Genomic DNA, 18,262 nt, shown 5'->3' on the forward strand with positions numbered 1-18,262 from the left:
CAGTGCCAGGACATGCACCGGGTGCTAAGGCAGCCCTGATTTCAGCCCTTCAGCCAGTGGTCCCAGAAAGTGGTTCCAGACTGCTTTCACGGGCTCTGGAAGCTCACCTCCAGATGGAGTGCTTTTCCTTCATGAAGAAGACAGAAATAGCAAAGCCATCTTTTGTCTGGGAGCATTTTTCTGTGTCAGCATGTTTTCTGGCTTTCTCTTGAGTTTATACATAAAGAAAGAACATTAAGAATACATGTTTCACTTCCTAGAAATACTTTGAAACACATATATTCTGCCATGTCTTCTAGAAAACAGATTTTCACAGCATTTGTGACCAAGGCTAGCATATAAAATTAATTTGAATTTCAGCAGATTTATTTTTCCAATAATCCTTGCAAAGGGGAATAGTGGAAGTATTTTTTTCTGTGAACAAAACTGTAACACTGAAAAAGAAACAGAGGAATGTGCTCTTTTGTCCCCTCCCATCTCCATCTGAGTCTTAATTATAAAGATGGATAAACTAAAGAAAGAGTCAGCACAAGAATCCACGTTTAGTGCAGTAGGTGACAAGCTGGGTTTACACAGGAATGTAAGCTCCATGGGATTTTTCTCTGCTTTTCTAGGCTGCTGTATCCCCAGTGCCTGAAAAATGCCAGTCACACAGAAGATGCTCAGTAAATATTTATTGAATATATGCGATTTTGAGTCAGACAGACTCGTTAGCTCTGCATTTACTGTTTGGGTGAACTGGATGGTTGAGCCTCGGTTTCCTCCTGTGTCAGTCGGAGACCCACCACACAGTACAGCTGTGAGTATTAAGAGAGAACAGGTCTCAAACGTCTGACATGGTGCGGAGAACCGAGTAAGAACTCAGTACGTGGTGGTGGTGATTGGATCAGTTTATAGTATGAACAGGTCATGATCAATGCTCTCCCCCCAGACCAGAGAGGGCAGCACACATCACGGCTGAATAAGCATGTTATGTTAAGGAAGTGTGTACTGGCTGTAAGGGCTGGGAAACAGTTGCCAACAAACCTAGATTCTGGAAACTTTGTTGTAGAGCGGTTCAGAATTAGGGCATTTGTGCAGATGCCTGCGCCTGTCTGAAGGCACTGAAGCGAGGTGACCCCGGAGGTCTAGCCTTACAGTGCTGTAAATCGATTCAACACACAGCCCAACTAGGGATGTGAGGTCAGACGTGGAGCTGAATTTAGGCGTGCTTGCTGATAAACAGCAAGTTAAAAGAGCGGTCTGCTTTTTTCCTCCCATTAAGAAAATTCTTTTAAACCTGATGCATGTTTATGTCTGTCTTGCTTTGCCTGAATGTTTAAGTTGTTGATCAACTGAAGTATCGGCTCAATGAAAGTGCAAATCTACTGTCTCCCCTTCCGTCCATCTAGACTGTAAGAGTAGTGAGTGGGCAGTGTTAGGGACCTCTGCCTGCGCCATGCAGTCTGTGTTTATAAAAGCGCCGCCCAGAGAGCCTAGCAGCATCTCAACACCAGGCCGTTGATTCCCGAGTGGGGGCAGGGTTACCTTTTCTCGAACCGACTCCCCGGGAACCAGCTGAGGCTCGATGGTAATGAACAGGGTGATGTAGGAGCCTTCACTCAGGCTTCGCACAGAGTCAAAACCCCGCTCGATAATCAGGCTTCGCTCCTTGCTGTAGCCCAGAAGAACAGGGGGAATGTCTATTTTAAACGTCCCATCAATCTGTGAAGAACATATGACTTGGTAAACATCCCAGTGGTTTTCCAGTGAAAGTTCAAAGGCAAGTGCCGGCTCTCACTACCTAGTGAATCCAATAAAGTCTGCTCAGACTGGCATTCAAGGCTCCGCCTCTTTCGGGGCGTGTCTCCCTGAGCTCTCATGGGAAGGGCTCTCTACTTCCCTGCACAGTTCCACGGAGCATCCCCCAGCTCTGCGGGGGGACTGTGACAGCAGGTCACCTGGCTTCAAATCCTGGATTACAGCCCGGGTGCCTGAGCTCCTGCCTTTATCAAGAGACAGTAATAGGACCTGTTGTAGGGTGGTTCTGGGTGCTGGATGAGTAGATGTCAGACACTCACAAAACTGCCTGGCAGAAGCTCAGTGCTCAGTGAGGGTGGTCCAGCAGCCACTCCCCCATCCCCCCTCGTAGTGTACTAAGCACTATTTCCAGATCAGATGTCATTTCCTTGGTGAATTATTCCGTTGTCTCCAGCAGCCTCACGTAGGCAGTGTATCTTGCACTTGTTAACGTGACCCATTCTGCCAGACTTCGTAGGTGTGTGCCTATTTATCACTTCCCTCTGGAGACTCTGTGATATCTCTCTGTGAATAGATCGCTGTTTTCGACCACCCTTCTCCTATGTAGAGCAGCGTTTTGGATACACCAGGTGCTCAATACATGCAGGTCTGGTGCACTACCAGCCACTTACGTAAAATGACCTGACTTCTGTAGAGACTTCAAAAGACAGGACTTTCCACTCTTGCACAGTCAACACAACAATACGTTTATTATGACTGTCTGATGCCACACCACTATTCAGAGACAGAATCTGAAATTCATATGCTTACAGAGAATCCGATTTTCATTTCAGTCTTTAGTGGTATTTATGTCTCAGAAGAAATAGGGAGGGAAGTTAAACTTTCAGTGACTGTGTTTTCCAGGAAGGAATTAAGTGACCTGCTGTTTAATTTCCTCCTTACATTGGTGCTTTGCCCCAGAGCCTGGGAGTGGGGGTGGGTGGGTGAAGGGGTACAGAGAAAAGGATACAAAAATAGGGCACCTGGGGGGCTCAGTGGGTTAAGTGTCTGCCTTCAGCTCAGGTCATGATCCCAGGGTCCTGGGATTGAGCCCCGCATCAGGCTCCCTGATCAATGGCAACTCTGTTTCTCCCTCTACCACTCGCTCTCTCTGACAAATAAATAAATAAAATCTTAAAAAAAAAAAAAAGGATACAGAAACAACGCCATGAAATGTGTAGCTGAAATAACTGAGCACATCTGATGTGAGACATAGGCTGATGACCCGGAGAGGAATGGGCATTATCTCCAGATAGCTGGGGTGTAAGGATTTAAGACAGGGTTTCTCACCCTGCACATAGCTGATATTTGGGGCCCGATGACTTCTGTGGTGGGGGCTGTCCTATGCACTGTGAGGTGTCTGCAACATCCCTGGCCTCCACCCAGGGATGGGTGCCTGGGTGGAGATGCCACTAGCTCCCCCTCTAGTAGTGACAACCAATGGGTCTCCATATCCTGTCAGATGTCCCCTGCGGCTGCACGGAAGAGCACGAGCTTTGGAGTAAGACAAAACTTCTAAATGACAAATGTGACAAAACCATTCAAAAGTTAATATTGAAATGTATAAACCCCAAAGCTGAATGGTTCTTTCCCCTTTTATCAATCTCGTTCTCCAGGGATACACAATGTGAGCATTGTGGGAAGTGGGTAAACACTGAGCCCCACTCCACTGTAAGCTTTGGGATTTGAGAAGTGACCTCACGTCTCTAGGCTTCTGTTTCTTTATCTGTAAAATGGGAACAATAAAGCTGACTGGGTTGTTGTGAGTTTTTTTTTTTTTTTTTTTTTAAGATTTTACTTATTTATTTGACAGAGAGAAATCACAAGTAGATGGAGAGGCAGGCAGAGAGAGAGAGGGAAGCAGGCTCCCCGCTGAGCAGAGAGCCCGATGCGGGACTCGATCCCAGGACCCTGAGATCATGACCTGAGCCGAAGGCAGCGGCTTAACCCACTGAGCCACCCAGGCGCCCCTGTTGTGAGGTTTAATTGAGGTGACATACAAACTAGCTAGTAATAGCATGCAATATAGTTACTCCTACTGTTATTACTGGGTCAGGGCTTGACTTGCTACGTGTAGGTCCAAACCATGATCTACAAGTAGGGAAGCACATAGATTATGGCATGGTTCAAGGAAGCAATTTATAACACAGCTATGGCAAAGAGATCAAACTGCTTCATGAAGTAGTGAGTTCCCTATTTCTAGAGACACTCAAGCAGAGTAGGGCTCTTACCATAATAAAGGAGATTCATTTATCAGGAAGGGATTGGGAGTAATTACCTCTGAGTACCCTTCCAAATGTGAAATTCAGCAATGCCAAATAACATGGCAGTTTCATTTCAAAACTCATGTGCTCTTAAACAGCTTTTCTTTCATTTAAGACCTTTTTTAAAAAAAGACCTTATTTATTTATTTGACAGTGAGAGTGAGAGAGTGCACAAGCAGAGGGAATGGCAGGGGGAGAGAGAGGCAGGGAGCCTAACATGGGACTCCATCGTAGGACCCTGAGATCATGACCTGAGTCGAAGGTGACGCTTAAGCAACTGAGTCACCCAGGTGCCCCTTAAGATGTATTCAAAGAGAGAAATGGAAATTTTCTGGCCAGTACATCACGGAATCTTCACCTGTGGACTGTCCCTTTGTCTAGAGGAGAACCACAATTCCACAGTCCTTGAGATTCCAACCCATCCAGGCCCGGGTTTTGCCAAAGACTCTGGGGCCCGGGAAACACCCAGTCTGGGTGGGATTAAGTCGCTCCCTCTGTGGCTGTGGGAGATTACCTACAGGCTTGTGGCTCAAAGCCTCCTGTTGCCATGGATTTAACACCAGGATATTAGAGCCACTGCAGAATCTTTCACTGTCCCAGATTAGAGCTACTGAATCATTCAAGCATTGTTAACCTAATGGGTCCCATTAAGCAAAATCATTAAACTCTGAAGAAGGGTATCTTAGTGGAACGAGTCTCCACTAACCATTTTTCACGTCTGAAATCGGGAGCACTCTAGAAACATTAATAGAATGTATGTGATTAAATAGGCCATCACTGTCCTGACTGTTAGATAGATGCGTCAGACATCTATCCACTCCACTTTTGTTGTTTCGACATGTTTCTGCTTTGTCCCACCTTCTGCTTTACTTCTATTTAAATGTTAGAAAAATTCTCAGATTGGAAGAGTCCTAGAATAACTCCTGACTTTGAGGGAAATTGATGTTTTACAAGCCACGCAGATATGACCCAAATTGCCAACTGCCACTCGCCCCAGGTTCTCTCCGTATGGAGGGTGCAGACGCACCGAGAAAGCCGTAACAGGAGCAGTGGACATGGCCGTCCCCGAGTCCCATGGAATTCAGACATCAGATGCTTACCTTGGCTTGGAAATAAATGGTGCTAAATGGAATTTTCACGCTTCCCAACCAGTGTCTCTCAATACGCGTGTGGATTCCCCTTCCTCTTTCACGGTCATCCTGCGGGGGGTGGGAAGCCGTAAACCTTTAGGAACGTCAGCCACTCATGTAAGTAACTGGCCCTGGGCAAACGGCCGAGGTGTAGCGGAAAGCCGGTGGGCTAGGTTAGGCAGACCTGCGGCCCATTCTGGTTCATATACTTTATCGTGTTGTGACCCTGGGAAAGATGCTCAACCCTTCTGCACCTCAGTTTCCCCTTCACGAAACTGGAGATTTAACAATCTCCTTCACAGGGTTGTTCTAGAATTAAGACCATGTATGTAATACACCCAGGGCAGTTATCAAAAATCAAAAAGCTAGTTCTCTTCCTCCCTTCTCCCTTTCCTGCTGATACATGTCAAGTCTGAAACATGTCAACCATCATAAAGAGAACGTGTTAGGGACACATGGTAGGTAGAGGACGTGAACATGGGTGCAGACGTCTTCCTCAAAACCGTGAGCTTACCTCTAGGACGTCATACAGCACTTCATCAAAAATGTTAATGAACACGTCGTCTCTCACTGACTGCAAACTGGTCGTGCTGTAATCCCCATTGGGGGCCCTGCAAATGGGCACATGTGAGCAGACAACCATGACAATGGGTAAGATGGAAACAGTGAGCATTCGTATACCAAAATCTGAAAAATACTCAAATATGAGCATAGAGATAAGGATCAAAAGCAGTGTTTTCATTCCAAACATTTACCTTTTTTAAAAAAATTTTATTATTTTTTATTATGTTAGCCACCATACAGTACAACATCAGTTTTTGATGTGGTGCTCCCTGATTCACTGTTTATGTATAACACCCACTGCTTCATGTAGTATGTGCTCTGCTTAATACCTTTCACTGGGCTTACCCGTCCTCCTACCCCTTTCCTCTCTAAACCCTCAGTTTCTTTCTTGGAGTCCACAGTCTCTCATGGTTCATCTCCCCCTCTCATTTCCCCCAATTCACTTTTCCTTTCCTTCTCCTAATGTCCTCCATGCTATTCCTTATGTTCCACATTACCTTTGTACTGAGATGCTATAACTTAACACCATCCTCGGGAGGAAGGGACCTAGACTGGACGCTCTGGACAGAGAGAAGCCCCCTGTCTGCTGGCTTGCCCTGCCGAGTCTCACATCACCCCCCCAGCTGGCCATGGCTGAGCTGGCTCGGTGGACGGGCTATACTCAAGGCCTCCGGCCGACACTTGTGCCGGTGTGCAGCTTTCTTTAGCAATGGGGCTCTAGAAGGTGTGTCTCTAGCAGACTACTCCCTAGCCTTAAACCTCCAATGACAAGGCTGCTGGAACAGACCCTGTGTCCCACTCACCTTCCCACAGAAAACTCAAGCGGTGCAGGGGTGGGGATCTTCTGTAATACCACCTGCTCTGGGTCCAGCCAGGCCCTACCCCATACTGGGCTGTTGCATGTGTTTTGTTGAGCATCTGCCTTTCTGTTTTCTCATTCTTTTTGCTTGCTCTGGGCATGATAGTAGCATGTGTCCTTCTCTTCTGGCTCAACCAGCTCGAGTCCTTGCTCTGTCTCTAAGGACTATGTGGCCTGAAGCTGTCACCTTCTATGCTTGGGTTTTCATTTCTTCCCTATAAAAGTAGAATGGTGCACTGGGTAATTTCTAAGACTGCTTCAAGATCTGAAATAAGGAGTCTTTTAAATACCTAAAATCACTTAAAGTTTTAAATGCCTATGTAGTATTTCTGGTGAGGAAGAAAGCGTAATTATGGAAAGTAGGGAGTAACAGACTGGGGAGTTTACTTGAAGGTTCCAGAGTCGGGGAGACAAGGAACAACAGAAAGCAGTGGAGAGTGGAGGGGCCGTGGGGTCCAGGGAATGGGCAGCTTGGAGTGTCTCAACAGTGTACCTGCATTTCAAAAGTTGGACTTTTTCCCATTTTTCCTCTGGACTGGAGTCAGTTGTGGTACCAGTGGGACAGTATGGGACTTGGGCTCAGACTCCTGGATCTTGTCCCAGCCCACGAGCTACAGAAACTTTCACCATAGTCATTTCCCCCCAGGTCTCCGTTTTATTCACCTTTCTTCAAAATATCCTATAGTTCCCTAAAGAGGAAAATATGCTCACCTAAAAGGAAGTTCCAGTTCTTCATTCCAGCTGGGGTTTGGTCCTTCAGCTGTAGTTGTGTGGCAAATTGTTCGTTGAAAAGAAACTTCTACAAAAGGACGTACTAAAACCTTAAAGAGAAGAGCAAGGCATTAGAGTCCGTAACACCTCGTTGAATTATTTTGTTCTAGGCAGAGGTAGAATATGTTGACTAAGTAGTGTGTTTGCAAAGAAAATGAAGCATTGAAGAGACAATACATTTTCTGGGCCATTCTAAAGGGGCAAGGATCTAAGCCAACCCATAGCATCTGGGTTTATCACCTGGCCGAGGGGGTAGTCCACACTGTGGGTAGGGCTGTGTGTGGTTGGGGAAGCAGCTCGTTTCTCGCTGAAAGTCCTTGAAGATCTTGATGGCTGCTGGAATTTGCTAGGAGGGAGAAATGCATGACAGGAATTAGATACTCAGCAAGATAGCTTCTCCAAAGAGGTAGGGCTCTGGTGACAGATGTTTTCTTTAAGTTTGTTGACACTTCAGAAAGCTTTTAGTAAGCTCAGGTCCTCTCCATGACTTAGTGGACTCCATGGGGTGGCATGGACTCCATGGAGTCACCCCTAGGCCTAGGGATGGAAGTTGGGGTGGCATGACTTAGGCTTAGCCCACTAAGCCACCCAGGCACCCCAGCAGCTGGCTTTTGATGGTGGTTCCCAGGACAAGGAAAGGGAGAGTTTAAGGATGAAGGGAGCAAAGACTGGGACCTCCTTTGTGTCAGGCTCTGTGACAGGGAGTAACACTGTTTCATTTGATTCCGGGTCCTGCTGGGCCCAAGTGGTTTCAAGCAGCTGAGGTGCAGAGCCCTTTGACTCCATGCCACCCCAACTTCCATCCCTAGACCTACATGTCTGGCTGGAACAGTGCAAAGGGTCCTCCCCCTGTTCTTCCTCTCCCAGGGGGTGCTTGAGTGAGGGCTCTGTCTTTTCCCCCCAAAATGAGAGACACAGTCCCTCTCAGGTGGTAGAATCCTGAACTCCTGCCAGCCTGCCCTGCCCATTTCCACCTAGGTCCCCTCCCGCTGCATTCATTCTCTGTGACCCTGAACTCTGCAGTAACTGCGAGCTACATATCCCCTGTAAGACCCCTCTCTCTGGGCCTGCCAAACCTCACTGGGAAAGACACTTTTATGAATTCCTTGCTTGAATTAGGATCTGTGGGTCTTCCCCCTTTCCCTTTTGGATTTTTTTTTTTTTTAAAGATTCTATTTATTTATTTGAGACAGAGAGAGAGAGAGCACGAGAAGGTGGGGGGTCAGGGGGAGAAGCAGACTCCTTGCTGAGCAGGGAGCCTAATGTGGGACTCCATCCTGGGACTCTGGGATCATAACCTGAGCTGAAGGCAGTTGCTTATCCAACTGAGCCACCCAGGGGCCTCCTTTTGGGATTCTTTTAAGAGAGAGAGAACATACACGTGGGCCAGGGTGGGTGGGTAAGTGTGGGGTGGGTGGGGGGCAAAGGGAGAGGGAGAGAGAGAATCTTAAGCAGACTCCATGTCCATCACGGAGTCTGATGTGGGCTTGATCTCATGATCCTGAGATCATGACTTGAGCCAAAATCAAGAGTCAGATGCTCAATCAACTCAGTCACCCAGACACCCCATCCCTTTTGGGATTCTTAAAAAAAGAGAAAAGACAGTTATCTTGAGAGAGTCACTTCCAGATACCTTTCTCCTCATCCTAACAACACACCTGTATATTTGCCCTGAACCTTGCGTTTTACCAAGTATTTTATTCATATTCACTACTGGGCTATAAAGTATACATTGTCTCCTTCTACCAAACTGTCCTCCCTTTTCACAGATTAGGGTCTCAGACAAACCATGAGACAATAGAAGTGGAATATTTAACATAAGAGCTACTAGAGAAATCCTTTTTCTCTTTGGAACACCACTGACTACAGTATCACCAAAACATCTGTTAAATGCCTACTATATTTGCAGCCTGTGTTGGACTCTGGGGCTGCAAAGACAAACACAACACACTTCAGCTCCATTGAAAAGGGCCAGCAGACATGTAAACAAATAACCACAGTCCAGTGGGATGCATGTTAGACCACAGGGATGGGCGTGAGCTAGGAAAGTACAGAGCAGGCGATGAAAAATCCGATCTAGTTTGATGCAAGGGTAGAGGGTGGAGATTCGGACAGGCTCATTGCAAGCGTTGCTATCTGAGCTGTGTTGATGAGCCTACACGGAAATGTATAACACAGAGGATCAGCCCAGCCTCCTTGTAATTTGAACGGAATGGTTTAACACTTAAAAAAAAATTCTACAGAGACCAAAATAAAAGAAACACCTATATATTATTTTAAAAAACAGCTTTTCTCCCCACAGTTGAGCTTTGATGCAATCAAGGTGAAGGCATGGGGCTCTGGCTCAAGGAAGCAATGCTAGATTCAACAACTTAAATGGGCATTTACTAGTGACCCAATGGTCGGAATAGTTGGTGATGATCAGATGTTCTGTAATGGATGGAAGAGTTAGGCAGTTAAAACAAAAGGGTAAAATAATGGATGGGGGATAAATGTAAAAGCAAGATCCTAGAGAGGAAACAAGATTCCAAAGTCCAGAACGGGGCTCTTCTGTGAATCAGATGGAGTTGGATGACTCTGGACAAGACAGCCACACATTTTCCCTTTTGTGAAAAGGAGATATTAATAATAGTGAAAAGTAAGTGAGATACTCTGTATGAAAGAGCCTTAGCACAGTGCGGGGAAGCTGGTGAGCGGGCAGGAAAGTCAACCTTCCTCATTACACTGGCAAAGGTACTGGCTGGCAGAAGTTTTAATTCTTGCTCTTTCTTTCCTGAATTCTTGCTCATCTCTGTTCTCTAAAGGGGATAAGAGACTCAGGCTCACTTTATCCTGGCTTGGGGGGGAAGGTGTCCCCACTGCCCTAGTGTAGTGCAACGTAGTAGGCATCGCTCATGTCTCAGAGAAGATAAAAGGAAAGTCACATTTTTATGCTCGTAGCATGTGTTATTTAGAACTTAGGACATACACCTTTTGGGTATCTGCCTAGTTCACACCCACTTCTCTGAGAACTGTTCCCCACCTTCAGGCCTGGGCCTGGGGACCCTGCCTCTTTGGGTGTAGGTGATGAGACCGTGGATCAACCTCTGACCCAAGTCGGGACCTTCAGCTTCTCTCCTGAGAACTGATGCTCGGTGGATGGTACCGTGGCTGAAAGGACTACTTCCTTCGCATGGAGATGAGGCAGACCCACAGGGGGAAGCAAGCGAGAGAGACAATGGGGCCTCAGAAGAACCATCTGAATCTTTTACTGTCCACTGTCCACCATGCAGTTCAGCTGTACCTCTTAACCTTGAGTTCTCTGAGATATTCCCAATGAATCCCCTCTTTAGCCTAAATTAACTAAGTTGGTTCTATTACTTGCAACCAATAGGGTTTTGGCTTCAGTAAGACTGCCCCCACCCCTGGCCCCCATGATCAACCACTATGTTCAAACGAGGGGTGGACATGCTATAACGAAGTGACCCACTTGGCTGGGACACTGTACTCTCTATTCCAAGGCCATCTGGAGGGCTCTCACCTTGCCGCTGGCTTCCTCACGGGAATGTCATAAGCCCGGATGATGTTCACCAGCACCTTTATGTCTCCATCGGACAGGTTTTGGGCTGTCACCTTCTTCCGACCTTTTCTCCTTGGCCTTAGTGGTCGCTTTTGTTCTGCCAGCTTGAAAAGGCTTAGCCCCAGAATGCTAATAATCATAGAGCAGGATTAGGACTCTGAGGAAAGGAAAGGTCTGGAACGCTATGAGACAATTTCCCAAACTCCCCCCATCAAGGGGCCCTCGAAGGCCCCTGAAAAACTCTGTCTTTTTAAGGGGGCGGGTGGAAATAGTCAAGAAATTCTTATATTGGGGAGATCCTCTGGTGCGACTCCTTAGCCTTGCTTTTAGCTACTATCGGTCAGAGGAAGCTAATGTGCTTGGGCTCCTCTTGCTTCCTGCCTGGTGCTCTGCCCACCATCCCCCAGGTGCTCTCCTGCTCCTGGCCTCAAGGGCCAGTGCTGTGCATGGGGTGCCCTCTGCCCTTCCTCCTCATCTGCCCCAGGCTGCCGTGCCCCTTCAGGGCCCGTGTCTCCCTCCTCCGGGAATGCTCCCTCTCCTGAGGCTGGGGGCATTAACCTGCTCCATTCCCACGGTGACATTCCCAGCCTTCCTGGGCACTTCCCAGGTGACTCAGCCTCTGGAGTTAGACAAAGCTGTGGGACTCCTGGCCCCCCTCTTTGATCTTGGGGAAGTCATGTCACCTCTTTGTCTCTGTTCCATCATCTGTAAAATGGGGATGATCATGCCTACTTCTTGGGGTGATGAAGAGGACAAAGGGGGGTGTGTAGGCCAAGCACCCAGGCCCTGGTCTAGCACTGGGTGGATGCCCTAAAATGGCAGCTGTTGGAGATATGAGGATGGCATGATGGCAATGATTTTTCCAGAGGAAGGGGTGGGCGGGAGGATCCCTCTCCTCACTCTCCCTCTCCGTGAGGTGAAATCCCGTAAACACTTCCAGGAGATGGAAGCCCGGCCGTGAGTCACGGCGGAAGAAAGGGCCACGAAACAGGTCATTAAATACAGCCCAGAGACTGAGCAGAAGCACAGATGTGACTCTGGACCCACAGGCTGATGCCATGGGGCTCCACAGCAGGGGACAGCGCTGGCCTCCTGCCCGCTCTCGCTTCTTGGCCACCCCACCAGCACCAGGCTGCTCAGCGGCCTCCTTCCGAGGCCCATAACCAGCTGGGGAGGCCCCAGCCCCCGATGGGCTCCCCCTTGCTCCCGGGGTCTTCCAGAGCAGCTGCCATTGACCAGCCCCTTCTATGAATTGAGCAGAGTGATGGGTGCCTCACAGAGACTGTTTCTCATCCTGAGAAGCCTAACCTTTATTTACCCCATTTTTCACATAAAGAAACTGGAGGCTCTGGGAGGGGACCGGATTTGCTGAAGGCTCCTCAGGAAGAGGGAGCTGTGGCTGCAGCTTGGGTCACTCTGACTAAATGGCCACCTTCTTCTGCTTTGGAAAATACTGACATATATTTATTCTTAACTCACTTAAAACAAGAGCTGGCCCATTACATGTTAACATAATGGGAAGTTGTAAAATATAACTGTCTCCCCCCACCAAAAAAAAAAAAAAAAAAGAGTGTGAGCAGAGTAATATTGCAAATCTCTTTTTCTGTGCATGACTCATTATCTGCATTTTAGTATTTTTAATTTATTTCCATTGAGATGTAATTGTCATATCACATTGTGTATATTTAAGGCATACAATGTATTGGTCTGATACATTTACCTACTGGAATATGACTACCACTGTGAAGTTAGCCAAACCTCTATAACTTCACATAATTATCCTTCATTTTTTTTTTTTTTCCCCTGGTGGGAGAACAATTAAGATCAAGGCGTTCAGTAACTTTGAAGTTTATGGTATATATTGACTGTATTCACTCTGCTATGTCTGAGATCTCCAGAACTTATTTAATTCCTAGTTGCAAGTTGTATCCTTAAACAACATCTCCCTGATTTTTCCACCCCCTGTCCAGTGGGGGTGGGAATTCTACTCTGTTTTTTATTAGTTTGGCCTTTTTAGATTCTACCTATAAGTGAGATCGAATGGTATTTGTCTTTCTCTGTCTGATTTATCTCAACATAATGTCCTCAGGGTTCACTCTGTTGCAAATTAAGCCCATCTTATTAATCACTGTGCCAGGACATCCACCGAACCCAAACTTGGGGACCTCCGAGAGACACCTTTGGCAGAGCGTCCTAACCTGGCACAGCCCTTCTCTTTGTCACAATTCCTCCCCTCCCCGAGAGGTAGCTCTTCTCCTGAGACTTTGCCACCCTGCTAGCAGTCTGCATGGGAATGTCTTGGTGGTTGGGACCATCACATACAGAAACATCTTAGTTTAATGCTAAGAGCAAACCAAAATTAAAGAAGAAAGAACATACCCTGAGCCTTCAGAACTTAATGCAGAAAGTAAAGCAGAAAAAGAAAAAGAAAGAAAAGAAATGGAAAAACAGCATGAAAATCACCATCTATTCTAAAATATAATTTTCATGACTGAAAAAATACATTCAGTGACTGGACCCGGGGCCTGGAATGAAGGGGATGGTGTGCATGGGAGTCTGTGGGTACAGTCTCCCTCCTGGATATAAGCCAAAGAAAGGGGGTGCCATGGAATTTTTTTTTTTTTTTTTTTGGTCTCCTGCCCAGCTTGGCAGTGGAGAGAAAGTACAAGCAGGAAATAAACTTTTTAGGAGACCAAGACACTTAATCACAGACAGGTCGCGAAGTTAATGCACTACACAAGACCACCAATATAGAAAGTTATTTTTCACCTTTTATGCCTCCACCTTTAGTTGAGATAACTTGAAGATTTTTCTAAGTAACAGGGAGACAATTGAGCAAATGCAATCAAATCCCAGTTTCTACGTGAATACCCATTTTCCCTGCTACCCCTGACCCCTCACCAAACACAGAGTAGCTCTCAGTCTCTCCCCACCACCTGGAATCCCAGGGCTGGTTCTGAGGCACCCCCTCTGTCCCATGTGTGCATGTGTGCAGGGGAGTGAGGGACAGACTGGAAGGGGTAGAGGAAAAGCAGGGGCGTGCAGGAGGAAAATGCTGTCAGACTTCATCTGACTGCAGCAGGGAACTGGCCAAGGCTGGTGGATCTGACTCGGGCATGGTGGGAGATGAGATGGTGTGTACTGGGCATGCTGGAGAGCATCTCATGTGACTTGCTCAGTAAAATCCTCCAACTACTGTAACCATGAGGCGTTAATCAGGTTTTACCAGTTCCCAGCACTACTGGGGGCCCAAATACGTACCAAACAAGGATAAAAATCTTCTATGTACATGAAAATTTTAATATGATACAATGAAAATAATTTGGTAAGAAACAAAAGACTTCTTCACTCTTACCTGATATTGGGAACTTCTTCTTCTACGACCAAATCCGAAAGAAGAAAATGGTGCTTTGCAATCAGGAAACGATTTATCACTGATTCTCTAACCTGAGGACAGATAGGTGTTTTATTTCAAATGTTCCTGGAACATTACAGCTCACTCCCTCCATTCCTTCCAGTCTTCACCTGATGTCACCTCAGTGCCTCCTCCCAGCACACGTGCACTTTTCTCCCTGGTGCTGACCTCTTCCTATAGCAATCATCCTGCTTTGTTCACTAATGCCCCCCTAAGGCAGAGGGGGTTCTGTTCCACTCACTGCTATATTCATGGGACGAGGGTAAGTTCCTGGTGGATGATCGTGAAATTTTGCTGAGTGAATGAACAACTAGAGAAAACAGGACCCATCTTGAAGCACATATATTTCAGATTCTTAACTTCTTTCTCTATTTAGACTGATTTATTTTCTAATTATTCCTTAAATAGAGAACGTCTTAAATAGAATAAATTGTGGCTTAAAAAATTTTTTTTGTTTATTTATTTGAGAGACTGAGGGAGAGAGAGAGAGAGAGCACAAGTGGGGGAAGGGGAGAAGCAGACTCCCCGCTGAGCAAGGATCCCAATGTGGGACTCAATCCCAGGACTCTGGGATCATGACCCGACCCAAAGGCAATTGCTTAACCAACTGAGCCACCCAGGTGCCCATAAATTGTATTTTTATACGGAGCCCACAGGGTAGATCTTTTGTGGGGGAAAAATGTGCCCTAGTGACTACAGCATTTCCAACAAGTTACATTTATTAGGAGAAGGAAGGGCAAAAGGATATTTCAAGTTTTTAGTGCATCAGGGCAGTTAGTATGTGGTTTATAAAATTTTTTCATTACAAAGGTGATATGATACAAACATTGAAATATGAGAAAAATTGTGACTTAGAAATTCTACCCCTTGTAATCATGTCTCACTTAAGATAGCCACTGATCATAAAATGAGATACATCCTGGTGTTCCATACATTCAAAAGATGAAGATGGCTGCTAATTTCATATCTGTAATTATGAGAACAGAAGTCTAGAGAGGTTAAGTGCTGTTTGTCCCACAGAGAACTTTGGAAGAATAGACATCACCCTTCCCCCAGTGTGAGGGTACTGGCTGTTTTCCCCTCTGAAGACTCTGTAAAATGATATTCCTTACCTGTTGGAGGTACTTGGCTACTATGGCCCTATGGGTATCTATGTGGTCCTTGGTTTCAATTATGTTTCTGTCTCGTAAACGTTTCTCATAGTCCTAAAATTAAAAAGGAATCATTTTGTGATTGTGAATTACTAGTACTTTCCCACGTGAGACTAGAGAATTTATCTTAAATCAGAGAATTTATCACATGTGGTTTAAATAATAACTTATGGTTCAAAGTGTTTCTTCCACCTTCCTCTTCATTTTTGGTTCAAGATTGATCTTGGATGCAGCATGCAGGTTTTGGAACCAGTTGGCTGAACTGCCTTATATGTAGAAGATAATTCTGTAGCGCAATTACAACATGAGCTTTTCATGTAGGAAGAAAGAAGCCATAGAGGTAACCGAGAGACTCACTATAGTTCAAGATGCTAAGCTCACCCGAGCAATTCAGCCAAAGCTTCTGTTCGCATTTTTGTCTTTTCTATTTTAAGTAGAGCAATTGCAAAAATAGTAAATAGCATCTGGCCACAGCTGACATGGGTCACCTATTTGGAGGCGTACAGGGTGCATGAGCTTTGTCTTAGGCAGCTGACTTTCCTCTCTCTTTCTATCAGTAAAATCCCCCGGGGATCCGGGAAGCTGCCATGTTCTGCTTCAGTCCTTTGGTGGTCACAGCTGAATACCCTGAGAGGCTCCTAACCCAGCCTGGGCAACTCAAGCCAGCTGTTCCCAAGATTTTTTTTTTTTCTCAAAGATTTATTTACTTATCTTAGAGAGAGTGTGCCCGAGAGCATGGTTAGGGGGAAAGGGGAGAAAGAGAGGGAGCAAATACTCAAGCAGATTCCCCGCTTGGTAGAGCCCAACTCTGGCTGGATCCCAGGACCCTGAGATCATGACCTGAACCGAAATCAAGAGCCAGAAGCTCAACTGACTGATCCACCCAGGCCCCCATAGCTGTTCCCAAGATTTTTAAGCTTGGGACAGATGGAGAAAAGTCCTTGCCAAGTTCAGGTTCTGGGTCCAGGTGTCGTTGAGGCGCAGCCGAACTCCCACCATTCATGCCTCTTTAGATAGCCAACCCTATTTTCGCATTACATCATCCAATAAACTCTCCTTGGTGCTTTCGGAGTAGCTTAAATTGGCTTTTTATCAATCACTGTCACAAACCCAAACTAATACAAAGAACCAAGTAACCAAAAATACTCTCCAATAGTTTCCACACTTTCTGCATAAAAAATCATCAAGGTATCAATTTCCAATGGCTCTCTGTTTACCTCATCAAACACTAACTTGCCTGTCTGGCTCTCACTGGCCTGCCGCCTCCACCCGCCAAAACACACCTCTATTGCCTGTAGCTCCTCAGAGCTTCCCCACCTCCGGTCTCCCTCATCTGCCAGACCTGTGCGCCCTGCCCACCCAAGGCGGCTGAGACCCCAACAGCTCCTGCCAGCGCCTCCCACAGGATCAGTGTGCCAGGGTAATTTCCCATAGTAATACTTAGGAGACTTTTCAACCCTAATTTTTCTTCAATTGTATGTTATTTTACTGGGCAAACTTAAACGTTAAGTTTAAGAAAAATAATGGAAAGTTTAAGTGCTATAAATGAGAAACCAATATGGCCGTCGAGAACATGACAGCAAGAAAACACACATGTAATAGTATACTGAATGGTACGGAGATATTTTATTATGGTATTAACTCTTCCATGGCAGTTTCTTACCTGGAATACTTTTTCTAGAATTTCTCGATCATATGCCGGAATTTGCTTATAATTTCGAAATTCAGGCACCTCTTGGCTTCTAAGACAAAGAAGCCTGAATCGTTTGGATCTATTTAATTCCTCATCCGAAACAAAGTTAAATTCTTGTTGCAGCTGCTCTAGGCGGAAGAAATCAGGGACATAGGATTCACCGCTGGTAGCAACCTAGAGAAAACGAGACATAACTTTAGATGGCAGGCATTTTGCATCTGAAGAAACCCAGCACGGAGCTTTTGGAAATGGAAGCTGAACAGTTGTGGACTGAGACTTGAAACATCTAGCCTTTCATTTAAGGATGAGATACATTAAAATATAACAGTAGTAAGTCAGATGCTGTTCTATTCCTGTACGAGTTGTAAAAAGTACCACTTTGCGGGGGGAATGCTCCCCCCCCAAAATAAAGTTCGTTTTTTGATATGCATGCATCCCTCATAGGTTGTTATGCAAATCTACAGCCTGAAAGGTGAGAGATTTGTATCAGTGTATTATCAGGTGCCTCTTGGAAATAGGATTGCTTATATACAGAGTATATGAAATCCAATATATGTATTTAAAATATGGCTAAGACATATTTGTATATTAAAATACAAATATATAAAAGATAGCTTAATAAAACTTTAAAAATATATTTAACAAAATATATTAAAATATTTAAAATAATATATTTATGCACACATGTAGATCTGGTCCCAGAATCAGCTGGTCAGCCTCCCTGGTTTAAAGGCCATGCTCTTCTGTCTCTAAATAGCACCTCACGGCCTTGGTCACTGAGTAGAGAGAACCAGAGATCATCTGGGCACCAATCCCCCTACGCTGGCACCAAAAGGATGGTTTCAGGATACTGCTGAGAGGCTAAGCAGGTGGAGCTGACCTTTGCCCATGTGTCTGCTTGCCTGTCTGTGGGGGCTTTGCCAGTGGGACCCTCCTCCTCACTGAAGGAAAGCCAGGGAGCAGAGATTTGCTGGGGCTTTCTTTGCATGGGGAAAGGTAATCTCACTGTGAAAATCCATTAAAAAGAGGCCAGTCAGGAAGACATCCTTGTGTTCCATTCCTCTAATGGGAAGACAA

At 45.8% G+C, this 18,262-nt stretch overlaps 1 protein-coding gene across 8 annotated transcripts in view; it reads right to left on the reverse strand.

Annotated features, from left to right (window-relative positions):
* The window catches only part of CC2D2A (coiled-coil and C2 domain containing 2A), a 147,576-nt gene that overhangs the window by 30,624 nt on the left and 98,690 nt on the right, over positions 1–18,262 (reverse strand). For 7 of the 8 annotated variants that reach the window (XM_044226090.1, XM_044226087.1, XM_044226088.1 and 4 more), the window contains 10 exons: positions 17,156–17,359; positions 15,454–15,546; positions 14,282–14,373; positions 13,306–13,320; positions 10,888–11,055; positions 7,608–7,713; positions 7,308–7,417; positions 5,688–5,784; positions 5,144–5,242; positions 1,528–1,704 (listed from right to left, as the gene is read on the reverse strand). In XM_044226090.1, the coding sequence (XP_044082025.1) occupies positions 1,528–1,704; positions 5,144–5,242; positions 5,688–5,784; positions 7,308–7,417; positions 7,608–7,713; positions 10,888–11,055; positions 13,306–13,320; positions 14,282–14,373; positions 15,454–15,546; positions 17,156–17,359 (1,161 nt within the window). The remainder of the gene's footprint in view (positions 1–1,527; positions 1,705–5,143; positions 5,243–5,687; positions 5,785–7,307; positions 7,418–7,607; positions 7,714–10,887; positions 11,056–13,305; positions 13,321–14,281; positions 14,374–15,453; positions 15,547–17,155; positions 17,360–18,262) is intronic. The other variant, XM_044226091.1, reaches the window with a different exon arrangement.

The sequence above is a fragment of the Neovison vison genome, chromosome 11 (assembly GCF_020171115.1).
Source record: "Neovison vison isolate M4711 chromosome 11, ASM_NN_V1, whole genome shotgun sequence".
Classification (NCBI taxonomy): Eukaryota; Metazoa; Chordata; class Mammalia; order Carnivora; family Mustelidae; genus Neogale; species Neogale vison.